The 18,033-nt window shown below is 32.4% G+C and overlaps 2 protein-coding genes across 3 annotated transcripts; one reads left to right on the top strand and one right to left on the bottom strand.

The window, feature by feature from the left end:
- Positions 1-848: 848 nt before the first annotated feature.
- LOC133689073 (nonsense-mediated mRNA decay factor SMG7-like) lies at positions 849-7,581 on the top strand. The gene is made up of 8 exons (XM_062108793.1): positions 849-1,023; positions 1,331-1,431; positions 2,809-3,414; positions 3,545-3,667; positions 3,875-4,107; positions 4,194-6,103; positions 6,273-6,344; positions 7,064-7,581. Exons 2-6 carry the CDS (start codon positions 1,363-1,365, stop codon positions 6,028-6,030), a joined length of 2,868 nt encoding a protein of 955 aa, XP_061964777.1. The 5' UTR covers positions 849-1,023; positions 1,331-1,362; the 3' UTR covers positions 6,031-6,103; positions 6,273-6,344; positions 7,064-7,581.
- Positions 7,582-10,720: 3,139 nt separating this feature from the next.
- Positions 10,721-13,452, bottom strand: LOC133689172 (uncharacterized). Of its 2 annotated transcripts, XM_062108952.1 has the most exons (5): positions 13,308-13,376; positions 12,970-13,074; positions 12,146-12,332; positions 11,928-12,000; positions 10,721-11,139 (listed from the first exon to the last, which is right to left on the bottom strand). In XM_062108952.1, the coding sequence occupies exons 1-5, from the start codon at positions 13,336-13,338 to the stop codon at positions 10,891-10,893; spliced, it is 645 nt and encodes a 214-aa protein (XP_061964936.1). In that variant the 5' UTR covers positions 13,339-13,376; the 3' UTR covers positions 10,721-10,890. The 2 variants fall into 2 exon arrangements, with proteins under 2 accessions (XP_061964936.1, XP_061964937.1); XM_062108953.1 differs by lacking the exon at positions 12,970-13,074 and having other exon boundaries at positions 13,308-13,452.
- Positions 13,453-18,033: the final 4,581 nt, after the last annotated feature.

Genomic DNA, 18,033 nt, shown 5'->3' with positions numbered 1-18,033 from the left:
CTTGTATCAATTATTTTTTTTTATCAAAAAATATGATTTTGTTACTTAAAATGAAATTTTTGGTACTAATCCAGTCGAAACAATAAGATTTTAATAAATCCCAGTTCAAATTAGAATTCACACTTCTTTTATACTGTAGTCCAAGCTTAAAATACCTCATAAACGGGGCAAGGGATAGAGCTAGAATTTATAGGTAAGAAGAACAAGCGTGAAAGACTGAAAGTTGTCGAGTTTTATAGCATTAGAATAGTGAGTAATTGTATTTAAATTAATTTGTTAAATAAAAAATCTTAAAAATAGTAAATGCTATGTCATGGACGGATGGACATATTTCAAAAGATATGAGAGACAAATGCCAAAAAAAGAAGAAGACAAATTTAAACTCCTAAAATTAAAAAGCGGATTTTTTTGAAACAATTATGAGGATAATTGCTAAACTCTCGGCCACAGATTTCGTTTTATTATTTATAACCTAATCTGGGACATGTTTTAAGCTAAATTAAAAAAATATTAATTTATTAGAATAAAATCCAAGTGACTTATCCCAATTAAGCCAATCGGATTAATACCAAAATATTTATTATAAAAAATAACACCGTTTTAATAAAAATAATTGATACAAATTGTACCCAATAATCCAAGAAACTTTATGAATTAATCACGAAAAAACAAGTCCACCAACAATCTGATGTTTAATCAACTAAACTAGAGAAAGCTAACTGCACTGGTTAGAACATAAAAGCCCAAAGGCCTTTATATGATAGAAAAGCCCTCCATCAATACTCCCCGTTTAACTTGTGGCGGTGGTAAATCACCAGCAATAAAAGCCTAAAATCCATATCCAAATCCAACTCCATCTCTGAAAATAAAATATTTAAAAGAATAGATTGCCCCAATTTTTATTTCCTCCTCAGAAATAAAATAAAAAATAAAAATTCTCCCACACGCATTCTCTCGCTTTCGAATCACTCAAATTCGCGTTCTCGATCTTCAATTCAAATCAAATCAAATTCTAGCAACACGGTATGAAAATATTCTTACCTGAATAAATAATTTAATTCCTTGTTTTTTATTTTAAATTTATCCTACCCTAATTATAGTTTAGGGTTTGATCGATCTCTAGCTTTCTTTATTTCTTCAACTGCTTCAATTTCTTCCATCAGTAATTAATAGTTTTACGCTTTCTAGAATCTTTCTCGCAATCATTAATTACGCTATTAATTTGTTAATCAAGCCCTAAATCTGTGTTTTCGTCGTGATTTTAGCATTATAGTTTATTTTTGATAGACTGGAATGATCTTGTCAATGGTGTTTCTTGTTTGATTTGCAGGGGAAATTTGGTGGCAAGTTTTTTGATGAACAATGACGGTTCCGATGGATAATCCAGTGGATCTTTCATCGCGGGACCATGTTCAACGTCTTTATGACAAGGTTTGTTGTTGTTTATTTGAATATCCCATGTTGACAATTGAGGTTGATTGATGTGTTACATTATCTTTGAACTCAAGTCTACTTATGATGTTTTGGGTTTGATTAATCATTGGATAATAATTTCTGCAAATTACGTAGCTCTATGTGGAAAGTGTTAGTATGGGCTTATGAAATAGTATGTGTTGATAAAAAAGAAGGCTGATGATATTTAACTGTGATAGTCTCTTGCTGATATTATGTAAGATGTTTGTGTGTAGGATGCTGTAATACTATGTTGTTGTAATTACTTGTCTTGCTGATATTTTTGTATTTCTGTGTGATACTCTGTCAATCTTGAATATATGAGAAATGTGATGTCCCCGCCTCTTGACTACGCCAACAGGAGAATACAAAACAAGAAACCAAAATAATCCTGATTTGGTTTCAGGGGTGATTTCAAGTTTTGATAATGCTTTAAGCCAATTAGATAGGAGTAACTACTCTATCTACACTGTGACGATCTTGTTCATGTACTTGTGTTAAATAGAAATCAAATGTTAAGAGTGTTATAGATATGTCATCGATTTGAAATTTGGCAAGCATGAAGTGAAAACGTTCTAAATACATTAAAACCAAGTCCTGGGAAGGGAGATGCTTTACTGTAATGGCTGGTGGAACAAATGTTAAAGCACCTGGGAAGAGTGTTATGGCTGGTGGAACAAATGGTGCACATAGGTAATTTCCAAAGGATGTAGAATAGATTTGCAATGATAGCAAACTCAAGTTCTAGAAATATTTACATCGCCTTTTGCTCTTTCATTAAAAAGAGAGAGAGAGATGCAAGCAAGACAAAACAGAGAAATTAAGAAGTCATGAAGGTCTATAGGTTAAGGTGGAAAGGAAGATATTATAAGTGGAATGGGTAGTTCACATAAAAGACATTATACTTTAATGACTAGGATGTTATTTACATAGGTGTAATGAATTGTGTGAATATGATTTTATCTTTTCAACTCTCTCTTGCTACTTGCTTATAAACATTTCTTTTTCACCAAAATCAGCACATTGAATTTTATTCTTACTCTTGATCATAAAATAAAATAAAAATTATGTGAATAGCTAAAATTCTTAATTCTTAAAAGAGCAATGAATTTATTTCTTTGAAAGAAATGTAGCTTTCAAACCCCACAGCATGTGAGAGTATCATACGTTTTGAAACTAAATACAACTGTTGGCAGAGCATAAATTCAACTAACAGTACAAGTTACAGAGAATTACAAGTTCTTGTATGTATGCACGCATGTTATCTCACAAAAAAAAGGACAAGTAGTTCAGGCTTCTATGTCTGTCTGGTTGAGCTTAGAATAAGTGATTGACCTTTGTGCCATATAACTGCAGAATGTTGAGTTGGGGAATAGGCTTCGGAGGTCAGCCCAAGCAAGAATTCCATCTGATTTTACTGTTTGGCAACAGATGCGAGAGAATTATGAGGCAATTATCCTAGAAGATCATGCTTTCTCTGAGCAACATGAAATAGAATATGCTTTGTGGCAGTTGCATTACCGGCGTATTGAGGAGTTTCGAACTCATTGCAAAGCTGCTCTTGCTTCAAATGGTTCAGTTACATCTCAGAATGGAACAATGATTGCAAGACCTGAACGAATTACAAAAATTCGTTCTCAGTTTAAAACCTTTCTGTCTGAAGCAACTGGATTCTATCATGATTTAATGTTGAAAATCAGAGCAAAGTGTGGTCTTCCTCTAGTTTCTTTTTCAGATAATTCAGAGAGTCAGAATATTATGTCTGGGGAAGGAAATAAAGCTACTATGATGAGGAAAGGCCTGATTTCCTGCCACCGTTGTCTGATTTACCTTGGTGACCTTTCACGTTATAAAGGCTTATATGGTGAAGGAGACTCAAAACTAAGTGATTTTTCAGCCGCGTCAAGTTACTATAAGCAAGCATCTTCATTGTGGCCTTCAAGTGGCAATCCGCACCATCAGGTTTACTTTTTTAATTCATTATTACCTGATGTGGTTCTCATTTCACAAGATTTGTGGTCTTCTATACCCTTGCCTTTTAGGTGTCTATCAATTTGTTACATTGTGTTAACTTGCATTCTGTTTATCTCAGCTTGGAATATTAGCTACTTATTCAGGGGATGAATTTGAAGCAATATACTGCTACTTTAGGAGTCTAGCCGTTGACAACCCCTTCTCAACTGCCAGAGATAACTTGATTATTGAATTTGAGAAGGTATGTTCTTATACATGTACTGGGTACTGAAATAATTGAAGTCTTCACTTATTTCCTTTTTGTCTAGGTAAGTCCCCTTTAATTTTTTTTCTGAAAATGGAACATTTGGTAATAACACAAGAGAGAAGAAAAGTACTAGGGCGGGAAAATGTATGATTCTAGAATCTAGAAGGCATGCATTAATCATTACCTCATTTTCCTTGACAGAATCGTCAAAGTTTTTCCCAGCTCTGTGGGGATGCCAAAGCTTCATTGACGAAGAATGCAACAAGGCAAATCGGTAGGAGAGGAAGAGGCAAAGGTAGCAAAATGTCTCCCTTGAAAGACAATAAAAAAGATGCAAGTGCTCTAAAGAAAAACACATCCAGTATTCCCGAAACTTTAAAAGCTTTCAAAATTCGATTTGTCCGACTAAATGGCATCCTATTTACACGAACAAGGTATATTACCATGATATATTATAGGATTGGTGTTTTTTTTTTTTTTTTGCCTGGTCATCTGACCTTTTTGCCTTTTGTTTTTCCAGTTTGGAAACTTTTGTAGAGGTTCTTTCAATGGTCAAAAGTGACTTGCTTGAACTTCTGTCATCTGGGTCAAAAGAAGAGTACAATTTTGATTCAAGTGCTGAGGATAATGGGCTTGTGATTGTTAGGCTTATATCCATTCTTATATTCACAATCCATAATGTGAATCGGGAAGCTAAGCTTGAGTCATATGCTGACATCTTGCAACGCTCAGTTTTGCTTCAGAATGCTTTTACTGCCATCTTTGACTTGATGGGGCTCATTATTAAGAGATGCACACAACTGAATGATCCTTTGGCTAGCTTTCTGTTGCCTGGAGTGATGGTATTTTTGGAGTGGTTAGTCTGTCATCCAGATTTTGCTACTGGCATCGAAGTGGAAGAGCATCAAGCTGCTGCTAGATTGTTCTTTTGGGAGAATTGTATTTCTTTTTTGAACAAGCTCTTGTCAAATGGGACCATGCCCATTGATGTGGACGGAGAGGATGCTTGTTTTTCCAACATGAGCAGCTATGATGAAAGTGAAACCTCCAACAGGCTTGCATTGTGGGAGGACTTCGAATTGAGAGGGTTTTTGCCTCTTGCTCCAGCACAATTGATTCTTGATTTTTCAAGGAAGCAATCTGTCACAAGTGATGGTGGTGTTAAGGAGAAAAAGGCATGTCTTCAGAGGATTCTATATGCTGGAAAAGCTCTTGTAGGCTTAGTTCGGGTTGGGCAGCAAGGCATGTATTTTGACTCAGAGTCGAAGAAATTTGCCATTGGTGCTGTGCCTCAAACAGCCCATAGTTTTGAGGTGGCTGCTTCTCTTGAAATGTCTTCTTTAAATGTTTTGGGGCAAAAATATCCAGCTGTGGAGAAATCGAGTGTGGAACAGACTCCATTATACATGGATGGGGAAGAAGAGGATGAGGTGATTATTTTTAAGCCGTTGATGGCTGATAGGCACTTTGATGTCAATGCTCTTGAGTTGTCTACTTTTGAGGTTCCAAGTAATGCCTCTCAAGGCAAAATGGAGAGCTGTATAGGATCTGTTCCTGTCTCTTGTGATTCTTATTATCTGTCAAATGGTTTCAATGGAAGCACAGTTGGCCCTAAATCTCCTGCTTCTGTTGCCCCCCTGCATTTTCAAGCATTGCAACCTACCGCTTCAAAATGGCCTGCCAAATCTGAAGGATCCATTCCCAATGGGCTGAACAACTTCAATTTGGTAGGGAATGGGCTTGTTATGAAGAGTGGGTTGCAAGAACACCAAGTAGTTTTGCAACCTTCTGCAGTTTCACTTCCTCTTCCACACTTTGTGAACCCTAGTGCTGGTAACCTGCTACCTGCTAAGGTTTCTGATACTGCAGTACACTTGAAATCTGAGCCAGTCATGTCTTCTGTCTCTGGTTTTGACAGTCTGTCCTTGAAGGCATCATCAGTGTTCTCAGCTAGTTCAAGATTGAATCCAGTAAGCCGTCCTGTTCATCACCTTGGTCCTCCACCTGGATTTAGCTCTGTTCCTCCTAGGGCCAAATGTGAGATCTTATCTGGCATTGGTCAGGAGAATTATGATTTGCATATGGATGATTATAGCTGGCTTGATGGATATCAGCCACCGTCATCAGCAAAAGCAACTGTGTTTAACAATTCTATCAATCACCCTGAACAATCTTGTCATCATATGAAAGCGAATGATGGCCTGACAGGAACAAGAATGTTTCCATTTCCTGGCAAGCAACTCCAAACATTTCCTATGAAAATTGAAAGCCAGAATGGCTGGTTGAACCGCCAGCTTCCTGATCATCTGAAACTATACCAGGAGTGGCAACAGCAGCAACTTGCAAAAATAGGCTAGCAGTCTCTTCCCCTGCTGCAGCAGTATCGTGGATAGTTACTTTGTATGAGAGATCATTAAGAGGATGAAGATGGTAAGTTCATAGTATTTTTGTGATTGATGACAATATAGCGAAGTATACATTGCAACAAACCTTTACTCTCAGATCTTGCTGATCCATTTTCTTCATTGGGCTATGAAGAATATTTTTTGGGTGAACTATCTGTTTGCTTGTCATGACCAAGTAATCTTCATCTCTGCAGTGCTGCAAATGTTGAAGTCTTCATTGGAGAATGGTTGGTCTTGGAGTATTGCTGGTGCTTGCTCTTAAACGGGTTTGTCTCTGCCTCTTCTGCATCTATATTTACCATTTCTTCCAATGCAAATGCTTGCCATTTTTTCCATGCACATCCATGCTGAAATGTATTTGAATGTGAGAGTGATCTGCCTAGTATAACCTCTACAACATTGCAACAGGCACATGAAAGGCATTCAGTTGGATTTTATTGTTTGGTTTGTTTTGAGCATGCTTAGAGCTCAACCATTTTTATTTTTTTTTGAAGAAAAATGAATTCGATGATTTCCTGGACTAGTGAATTAACTTCAGCACATATAATGTCCTCATTTGAGGAAGTGAAGGTCGTTTTTAATTTGCAGTTACAGAGGTAAATGGAGTGTGCACATAAACAGACACAGAGTTTAAAGAAGGTTGACTAATAAACCTCACATGTGATCAGATGCCTTACTGAAACACAAATAGGTGAATTTAATATTTGATTTAGGTGTCCTCCGAGGGCTAGAAGGCCGGTTCCCCATCTCTCGTGTGTGTGATTGATTCGACCACTGATTGAAGCAGATGTACCCCCTTCGAAAAAATTATGAAATTGTTCTATTAGCGATCAAAGGAAGATAGGACATCATCTATTTATATCTTGCTGACATCTTAACCTGTTTTTACACCTTTAAAATAATTGAGTGCTGATTACTAATTTGCGCTGTGTGGAACATTCATTCTGTGTGACTTAGCTGAGTGGGTTTCTTGTTTCTTAAACAGCTTGCACCAAGATTCGAGGTCTCTATGAATGGCAATCATTAAGAGGATGGGAATGGGATGTGTGTGCTATTGATGTTTCTTTTTCTGATGAATTGAATTGGCCCATAACCTGTGCATGGAAACGAAGGGTTCTCCCAATGTCCTCTGTCTGGGGGAATGAAATGCTAGCTATTTTGCATATTTAGAGGAAAAGCGGTATGTCAGAAGAGAATGCTACTTATTGCCGTACTTCCTGTGAGGTGAGGCGCAGCTGGATACTGTAGGTAGTTTGTGAGCTGCCTTGGATTTTTCAGAGTTTAAGATTTGCTTGTCTGTGCTGCCATCAAAATTTAGAGATCGACTATGTCAAGGTTTATGAATAAGGTTTGTGTTTGAGCTGTCAGACAATAATAAACAAATACTTGAAGTCTTATGATACATGATTGTGTAAACTTGAAACTGCTTTTTCATGTTGCTACGATGGTCACTGCCCACCAACTCTAGATTTCAATGTCATTACTTTCTCTCTCCATCTTTTATCATTTGTGTATTTGATTGGTAGAAACACAAAACAAGATCAACTGGATTCAAATGGTTTGTGGATTGAATAGGATTGAGTATAGTTTCTTAGTGGCTCCGCAACAGTTTGATAAATAAACAAGCAAACAGGCCGTGGAAGTGTATAATTTGGCCATTAATAGATTCATGTAGAGGGAGTCGTCTTCCAATTCATGTGCTGCTGTATACAGCATAAAAAGCTTCTACTAGCCCTCATCCCAACAAAAAAAAAAAAACCAGAGAGACTATTGGGCCTTAAGCTGGCCCGGCCACTAGGTGTAAGGGTATATTAGGCAGATATATTTTTATGCCTTTCAGTTATAATGAGATGAAATGTCCGCGCGCTGCCGCGGGCTTATAAAACAAATATACTTGATAATGTTATAATTGTGAACAAGTGCTAGATAAGTAATAGAAACTAAAGGTATGATGGAGTAAATATTTCATGATGGAAAAAAAAAATTGTGTTGGTAATCAAAAACTTAGAGACTGAACAAAATGATTTGTAGCAATCTACAGTGTTTTGTGAGAAAAGATACAGTGCTTTCGCCACATGATTTAGCTTTTCTATTAATAAAAAATGAAAAAAATTACAAAGTTAAATTCTATACCAATTTAATATTAAAAAAAAACCAACAAAGATAATTTTGGAAGGAAAAAAAAACCCATGAGGAAAAACCTTGTAGCAATTGACAATGTTTTGTGAGGAAACTATAGTATTTTTCCCAATAAAATAAAATAAAAAACTATTTAAAAAAATATTGTAGCAATCCACAGTGTTTTGTGAGAAAAAATACAATGTTTTCCTCATATGATTTAGCTTTATTGTAATTATAATTCTTAACCAACTCAATATTCAAAAAACAATTCGACAAAGATAATTTTGGAAAAAATCATAAAATAATCATATGAGAAAACACTGCAACAATTCACAATGTTTTAAAGAAAAAAAATTACAAAACTAAATTCTTAATCAGCTCAATATTAAAAAAAAAAATCGACAGAGACAATTTAAAAAAAATAACAAAACAAACACCAAAAAAATGGGAAAAAATCATGTTGGAAACATTGTAGTAATTCACAGTGTTTTGTGATAAAAGCTACAGTGCTTCCCCCACATGATTTAGCCTTATTTGTAATGACTTGTAATTGTAATTCTCAAACAACTCAATATTAAAAAAATAAAATTGACAAAGATAATTTGAAAAAAATTATAAGGAAAAAAAAACCATGCGGAGAGACACTGTAGCAATCCACAATATTTTGTGAGGAAAGCTACAGTGTTTTCCCCACATGATTAAGCTTTATTACAAAGTTAAATTCTAACCAACTCAATATTAGAAAAAATAAAATCGACGAAGATAATTTTGGAAAAAAATATTACAAAAAAAGAAAACATAAAAGAAACTGGAAAAAACCATGTAAGGAAAAACTGTATCAATCTATAGTGTTTTGTGAGGAAAAACTTGTATTTACTTGTAATTGCAATTCTTAACCAGCTTAATATTTAAAAAATAAAATTGACAAAAATAATTTTAGGGAAAAACATAAAAAAAACAGAAAAAAAATCATGTGGGAAAAAACACTGTAGCAATCAACAGTAATTTTCGAGGAAAGTTACAGTGCTTTCTTTATATATTATAACTGTAATTTTTAACCAGCTCAATATTAAAAAATAAAATAAAAAAAATAATTTCGGAGAAAATCATGAAAAAAAACTATGCGGAGAAACAATGTAACAATCAACAATGTTTTAAAGGAAAAAAATTACAAAACTAAATTTTCAATTAGCTCAATATTAAAAAAATCGACAAATATAATTTTAAAAAATAAAAAAATAAAATAGAAAAACTATATGGGAAAACACCGCAGCAATCCATAGTATTTTAAAGAAAAAAATTACAAAGTGAAATTTTTAACTAGGTCAATATTTAAAAAGTAAAATCAACAAAAATAATTTTGAAAAAAAAATAAATGCAAAAAAAAAATAGGAAAGTTGAAAAAAAAAGTAATTTTGGAAAAAAAACAAGAAAAAAAAAGAAAGGGAAAACTTGGGGAAAAAATGCAAAAAAAAAGAGAGAGGAATGCACTGTGGATTCCTGTTGTAATCCACAGTACATTGTGTGTGTATGGGAGAACAGTGATTTCCTCACACCATTTAGAGTATTGTTAATATCTAGTGAAAAAGACCTTTATAAAACCTTAGAAATTTTTTTAAAAAAATAGACATTTTGAATTTATTTTTGGATCCCTTGTATATTTTTTTCATTATTTTATTTAATATTGGGGGTGTAGATTTATACTGTAAGATACTAATCGGGTGTTAAAAATATTCGCTCTTCACCGAAATTTCAAAAATTCCAAAAAAAATTCATTTAAAAATACAAATATATTTTATTTTATGTGCATTCGGCTAAATCTCTCAAAAATAAATTATATTTGTATATTTTAGCATTTTAAAAACAAATCATAAAAATAGTCTTTTTATTTGTACATGTATTTTTTGATTTAGTAACTAAATTATTAAAACTATGAGAACTTAATCTATATTTAAAAAATTTCAAAAAAAAATATTTTTTTTCTTTTTAATATGTGAGATTACGAATTATACATAAAATATATTTCTAATATTAAATAAAAAAAATATTTGTATTTTTTATGTTGGCATTAATAAAGGATACGAATTTTTTATCCTTTCCACTTATATTATTTTTTATTATGCTAATCCAAGAGAATGATAGTCGCATATCCACCGCAGTGTAACCCAAGAAATTCACAATATCACTTCTCACGATTCTGTTCCTTGAGCCTTCGCTGGCATGTTTATGCATTTCCCAATGTATAGTTTAACGTCATCCTATGGCAACTTCTTTTTCTGAACTTTGAATCATAATGGAGCAAAGATTTTAAGATTTGTATGTAATTGTCCACCGAAAAGGTGTTTGTTTAGAAGAAGCTGGTCCATATCTGCTCTCGAAAGGGGCAAGGTCCAGCATCAGTTTCAGTTTCTCCTGCATATAGAAAACGTAGCCATCTCTTGCATGTTGAGCACTATGCAAGCTTTAGCGTGAAAATCCAGTCTTAAAAATCAAGACAAGGTCAGAAAAGAAAGAATACCCATTCAGCTTGAGATCTCGTCTCGTCGATAATATTTGAAAACATCATTTTTTTACATACCAATCAAACTCTCTCGCATTGAAAGTGTCATAATTAACGAGCAGATTTTCATGAGTAAATGAATTGGAAAGGCACTGACAATTGATCAACAACACCACACACATGATGAATACTCATATTTTGTTAAGTTTAGCAAGAAGGTAAACGGAGGCAGAGGTGACTCCAGGTATGAAGACTTCATTTGGGATCGATTTAGGGGCTACTTGTTGCTTGATGAAGTATGTGATCAAAGGAATCCCAAAGATGAAGAGGAATGTGTCTTTTGAGCCAAAACCTGTAAACCCTGAATGGATTATTACTTCTTGGATGATCTTTTGGAAGTCATCCTTTTCCAGATGTTTTCCTTTGTCCAGGGAGTGCTTCTGCATGCATTCAAATTTTATTATTGTTAATAATATAGGCCATCTTGATCATATGAACGATATAACGATTAATTATTTGAGTCTATCCATGGCTAATATTGTTTTTCATTAAACATAACTAAGCACATCTCTGCACATTTAACACATCTTCTGCCTACTCTTAACGACTTCAGACACCAAAATAAATGAGAAAAATAAAATAACATAGAGGTACTCAGTCAACCCTATTTTTGGTAGAGATTGGACCATTGTTATTAAACTCAATCCAGCTTGCCAATCCAGGATTTGATCTACATGGGGTTTCAAATTAAATAGAGTAGGAGTTGATTTATTCAAATCCAATTGACCTGATGGATTAACCCGTGATCTGATTGATCGGTTCAAAACCTGGGTCGACTTCTTTTTTTTTTTTCCTTTCAAATCCACATTGTTTTACCTGTTTTAAAAAAGAAAATATTGAAACAACACTATTCTTTGTTGATCCAATTGATCGGTTCAAAAACCAACCCGACTTTTTTTCTCCCTTTCAAATCCACATTGTTTTCCCTGTTTTTAAAAATAAAATATTGAAACAACACTATTTTTTGTTGATCCCAGTTAACCCACCGGGTAAGACTGGGCGGGATTAATAATTTTAAATCTCAATTAACTCAAGTTTTTAAAAATCATAAAATGTTTATAACTTAATGTTAGAATAAACAATGAGAAGAATTAAATTTTTTTTTATCTACGTTAATAACGATCCTTAAAAGCAAAAATATAAAGGAGAAGACAATTATAATGCTTACTATATAAATTTCCCTGAGATTCTCAGCATCTGGGAGACGGAGTTGCGTGCTCTTAAGGCTTATGTTAATTTCTCTGTAAAGAACAACAACAAGAAGTAATTAAGTTAATCCCAATTACTCCTAATTAATGAATATTAATTATTTTTCAAGAACATCAAAAAATAAAGCCAAGAGATCAACATGTAATGCAAGAAGAAGGTCAAGTGTATATATAGTACTGGACAATTTCGCATACTGCTCGAATGAAATATGGAGCAGAGGGTATCTCTTCCTTCGATGGTTCATGTGATGAAGATTGGGGGTCATGAGCTGCATGCATTTTCTTGATGGCTTCTTCTCCAAAATATTTTTCATACTTACTTTCTATTATGCGGCCTATTTCCCTTTCCTTGTTTTCCTCACTCCCTGCATTCATTCATTTTTAATGCGTTGTTAGCCTGGTTTCTCACATAATTATTTAATTTGCATAAATTTCAACAAATATATTTATCTCATTGGTTTAAGGCTTTTCGCTAAAAAATTTTGTCTATGAATTAATGGGGCAACCATGTTTTTTTCAGAAAAAAAAAGTTATGATATCTTGTAATATATATGGTATGAAAAATAATGATTTATCTATTCTTTATTTAATATAATAAATTTGTTATTTTTTATTAAGAAAAAATGCAACGATGCCATTTTAAGCAGGAAAAAATAGCTGTAACAGGTCTAACGAGTAAGTTCATAAATTGAGGGATCTGAGTAGATTTCAAATCCCAACCTCTCATGTGTAATAATAATAATTAAAAAAAAAAAAACTTGACAATCTTATAAATGCAATACCAGCTTGGCTGATCTGATAGCCAAATCAGGTCTATATTTTTTTCAATTTGAATAATATTTCATCTATTTTCAGAATCAATTCCAAAAGAAAAACAAATCTATTAACAAGATCGAATCTTTAAGTGTATGAAGTTTCTTAGGAAGGAAGAAATGTTTCTATGATTTCTTGATAAGAGAAAAAAACTCGTCACTTTATAAGATTTCAAGGCCTTGTTCTTACTTTCTCTGGCACCAATATCTTTAGACAATATTGACAACAGTCCAAGCAATTCATCTACACCTTCAAAATTTAAAGCCCTAGCCTTAAAATAGCTCGACAATAGCCCTGTGGGAGTTCATTAATTTGTTCTTATGAGCAACTCCCAAGACATGAGAACCCCACACAAAAACTCCAAAAAAAATGCATGAAAGATATCTTTTGATGATATGATTTCCATTTGCATCTGTTTATCAGCAACAATAATATAATATTTTCTTAGAAATTCCCAAGACAAATGCAAAGTGCAATCTCAAAAAAAAAAAAAAAAAAAAACACGAGAGAGAAGGCCAGAACCGTACCAGGAGCTAATTTCTTCAAGGACTGGCCCATGTCTCTTCACAAAATTATGAGAATGAAGTTTGGGGGGCTGATCGAAGTAATAAAAAGAGAGAGGGCTTTTATATGTTCATGTGATCCACAGGGCAATGAAAACTTGTACGTTGGGCAGAGTATATTGCATTCTTTCCTGGGAAGCAATGCTAAGAAGAAGCTTATAATGAATAAAACATAGGAGTTAAAGAATATGGAAGATGATTCGTGCCTTTCTGTACCCATTTTCCTACTTGGTTTAAATCATAGTTTTTAAATTTGGCCTGGTAGCTGGCCCGGTCCAAAGCCCGGGTTCTAGATTTTGACCGGGTCACTAGGTTTTGATCGGGTTACCAGGTTGGCCGGGTCAATCTCTATTTTAAAAAAAATTCAAAACAGTGTCATTTTAATACAAAAAAATAAAAGTCAACAGGTTGCAACCGGGTTTTTGATCTGGTCATGACTTTTTCTATATTTTCTTCAACCTGGCCCCGTTCCATGTTCTACCAAAGACAACAATATTTTACATTTTTTTAACAAAAATATATAGTTAAAAAAGAGAGAAGATAGAATTTATATTGAAGGAATAACAAATGCATAAACATAAAAAAAATGAATCATTTCAATGGGAATATATAATTTAAATTTTTAAATCTAAAATGTTAAATTAGATTTTTTGTGGTGATTTGTTGTTTATAAATTATTTATACTTGGTTTATAAATAATTTTTAAATCCATGTTACTTGGATTTGACAAACATATCTGATCCAAGTTTACTTGAATAATAACAATAACAATAACAATAACAATAACAATAATAATACAAACAACAACAACAACAATAACAACTATGCCATACCTAAACGTCATGGATCTGACAAACCATACCACACTTAAGGTGCTTGGGTCTAATAATCATATCTACCCAAGTTTAATTGGGTTTGCTACACCCGTGTTTGGGTCTGCTACACTCGCTCTTGGGTCTGACATCAAACATGGTTGCCACACCCAAGGCACTTGGGTCTAGCAAATCATGTCAGACACAAACAAACAACAAGCAAATAGAGGACAATGATGCACTTTAGTTGTCAGGAGAGATAAAAAAAGAAAAAAACACAAATAATCGATCATTGACTGCAGTCCAACCATTATACGTTTACACGTAATAATAATAAAAACAACAAAAATACTAATAATAATAATAACAATCATGCCAGACCTAGGCGCTTTGGGTTTGGCAAACAATGCCACACCCATGGTGATTGGGTCTAGCAATTATGCTTGACCTAAGTTTAGTTGGGTGTGGCAGACCCGCGCCTGGGTCTGACAACTCATGTCAAACCCAAGTAAACAACAAATAAAAAGAGAAAAATGATGTACTTTAGTTGTTAGGAGAAAGAATAAAAATAAAAAAACACAAACAGTTAATCACTGGCCGCAATTCAACCATGATATGTCTACATGCACCGTTTAATGTGGAAGAGGGCATATTTACGCATCCAGTGTTACGATGGTCGACCAGATTTGACCACCAAAAAGCGTCTCACACACCTTTTTAATGGCATGTGTGGAACACGCTCCAACAACTTTATGATTAAAAATAAAAAATACAATGTGAAAAATACTAAAACGCAAAACGTCCCTATTATCCTTTTAATTACACAAAATACATATGTAAAAAATACTAATATACCTCCAAATGAAAAGTGTCTTTTTTATCTTTTATGAGGTTAAAATTATTATTTACTTGTACTTGTAAATTAGAAAAACTTGGATATCCTTGTAAAAATTATCTAAAAAATATTTATCTATTTATAAATAAATAAAAAATAAAACTATTATTATAATTCACATGAAATATTTGTCGATGGAGAGTGATTTCCGCTCACTAATTTAACTTTTGTTTTATGGGTAGTCAATTAATGTTACGCGCAGGACGTGTAATACACTGCCCACTCCTCTTTTTGTCCAAACGTAGGACGTGAAACACACTGCCCTCTCCTCTTTTTGTCCAAACGTAAATTACTCTTTTTGTCGTAATTACTCTTCTTCTTTTTTTTTGTCCAAACGGAGCCCCCCCGCGGTAATGTCCACTCCAATCACGTGTGATGACGTGGTCCGTATGCAACAAAACCAGGGTACACGATTTAGTCCCTAGTCACTACTTGTGAATTTTTTTAAAATTTAATTTTGATATTATTATATAAAAATAATTTTAAAAAAATTAAAAAATTAAAAAAATTCTCTTACACGTCCAAGTGTGGAGGAAAAAACAGGAGATTAAAATATTTTTAGTTTTTAAAATTTACACACACACACCTCATTAAGAGAGACTGTAATTTTTAGAGGAGATAAAGAGGGACAAGAAAAGGCGTTAAATGTGATTTGTTGTTTTTTATATATTAGGTAATAAAGATGGTTATTTATTTATTTATTTATTTAACTCAGGGTATAAAGTGTAAGTTTTAAAGGTGTAATTAATAAAAAAGTGAAAAACAATGAAATAAGAGGGACAGAAAAAGGTGTTAAACACGATTTAGTCCCTGCTCAGCTCTATACTTAGCAATGAAACTTGTACGTTGGGCAGGGTACAATGCATTATTTCCTAGGAAGAAGCTTATACCGAATATATAAAACATAGGAGTCAAAGAATATAGAAGACGATTAAGTTATTTTTCTCTTTGCATTTGTGTATTTATGTATGTGGTTTAAATTGTATTTAGCAAGAAAAGATATAAAAATAATGTTTTTTCAAACAAAACATATTTTAAAATGACATTATCACATTGAAAAATAGTGATGTGGTGTTAATTAAATATTATTACTTGCAAGTTAATTAGGGTGTTATTTTTATGAGACTTTCCAAATAATTAAAAATTAAAGAGGATTAAATCTTGAAATCATTATTTATATAAAAAAACTTATTTATCTTCATACATTCGATCAAGATTAGGGTCTGTTTAGAATTGTGGTAGTGATGACGGTTCAAAGTGCTTTTCTCTTATAAATACATTAAAATATTATTTTTTAATTTTTTAAAATTTATTTTGATATTAACACATTAAAATAATCTGAAAACATAAAAAAAATTCATTTTAAGTAAAAAAATTTCAAAATTTTTAAAAAATGGTTTTTACCGCAGCATTCCTGAACATGTGGATTGTCCTTTGAAATAATTAAAAAAATAAAATTTAATCTCGATTAATATAAATTTCTAACTTTAGACAAGTAAGGATTAGGATAAATCTAAATCAACTGAAAAGGATGACTCCGAATCAAATATTTTCCGAATATTGGACTAATGGATGGGTAGGCATCATGGTGGGTGCATCAAATTCAATAAAGATAGCATGATTTGAGTGATAAAAACTTTTAGATTTATCAAGAAACATAATATATATAACCCATGTTCTCTGATTTTTTTAGATGATAAGAGATTTTCAAATTAGTTTGCCTGTCAATTGAGAATACATCCCATCTATAGATAATGTTTTTTGGACAGTGGTGAAGACAGGAGGCTAGTTGGCCTTGTAAAAAATATTTATAATATACCCATCATAAAACTAGTAAAATTTCAATTTTACCCATCCTAGAAATTTTTTCTTAATTTTGCACCCCTGAAAATAATTCTTGGCCCCGTTCCATTTTTAGGGTAATATATACATCCCATGTGTAAATTAGTGAATTTCTTTTTAAAAATTAAATCTAAAAGGTTAAATTATGAAATATTTATTCTTAAAATATAAATCTAAAAAGTTGAATTATGAAATATTTCGTCTTTACTACCGAGTTAAATTCATATTGTTCATCTATTATTATTAATATGATAGTCAATTAATTAATATTAAAACTGTAACAAAACATTAACAATTATCAAAATTTTAAAAATAACCACAAAAATATTTAATCATATTAAAATTTTGATACATTTTGAAATTTTCAGTACCAATAAAAAACTTGGAATAACTCAAGAAAATTATAACGAATAAAATAACACAAATAACTATAGATGATAATAATTATTTATAAATTGAGTTTTTATTATACTTACATCTTATTTATTTATATTTGATAGAAAAACTAGATATTTATATTTTATTCATCAGGTATTCATATATATATATATATATATATTATTTGAGCATTATTTATTATTCAATATAAAATAAAACAATATATCTATATTAGGATATACATATATATTACATTGAACTTAAAAAATAGAAAAATTATATATATATTAGATTCAAATTAAGTTAGATAATATTTATGCTCAGTGTATTACATATCAAATAAAATAAATATTAAAAAACTCATTCTTTAGGTCAAATGGATGAATGTCTATTGGAGAATAAATTGTGATACTATGAATCATTAATGACTGCTCTTTTTGTCCAAACGTAGGACGTGTAACACACTGCCTGGCCCCCACGATTGTTATTGAGCAAAAACTAGCCCACTTAACGTCCACTCCAATCACGTGTCACGTGTGATGACGTGGTCCGTATTGAACGGAAACATGGCACGCTACAAAAATCTACCTCAACGCGCATCCACATATATGCTGAGGATAAAACAGAAAATTAAATGATTTTTAATTTTTAAATAAACCGGGACAAGAAAAGGTGTTAAGTATGATTTTGTCGTTTCTTGTATATTATATATAAAGATAATTATTTTTAAAAATTTTGTTTTATATAGAATATAAATAATGTC

This window comes from Populus nigra, chromosome 3, assembly GCF_951802175.1.
Source record: "Populus nigra chromosome 3, ddPopNigr1.1, whole genome shotgun sequence".
Taxonomy (NCBI): domain Eukaryota; kingdom Viridiplantae; phylum Streptophyta; class Magnoliopsida; order Malpighiales; family Salicaceae; genus Populus; species Populus nigra.
This window is presented reverse-complemented; position numbering and strand designations above follow the sequence as displayed.

What these genes read in the sequence shown, in the direction of transcription:
- LOC133689172 (XM_062108952.1), bottom strand. Translation starts at nt 13,338, where the DNA reads ATGGGCCAGTCCTTGAAGAAATTAGCTCCTG. An exon ending in CTTGAAGAAATTAGCTCCTG is followed by an intron (nt 13,075 to 13,307) that starts GTACGGTTCTGG and finishes GAACTCCCACAG; the next exon opens with GGCTATTGTCGAGCTATTTT. An exon ending in AGATATTGGTGCCAGAGAAA is followed by an intron (nt 12,333 to 12,969) that starts GTAAGAACAAGG and finishes GAATGAATGCAG; the next exon opens with GGAGTGAGGAAAACAAGGAA.
- LOC133689073 (XM_062108793.1), top strand. Translation starts at nt 1,363, where the DNA reads ATGACGGTTCCGATGGATAATCCAGTGGATCTTTCATCGCGGGACCAT. An exon ending in TTCAACGTCTTTATGACAAG is followed by an intron (nt 1,432 to 2,808) that starts GTTTGTTGTTGT and finishes ATATAACTGCAG; the next exon opens with AATGTTGAGTTGGGGAATAG. An exon ending in ATCCTATTTACACGAACAAG is followed by an intron (nt 4,108 to 4,193) that starts GTATATTACCAT and finishes TTGTTTTTCCAG; the next exon opens with TTTGGAAACTTTTGTAGAGG.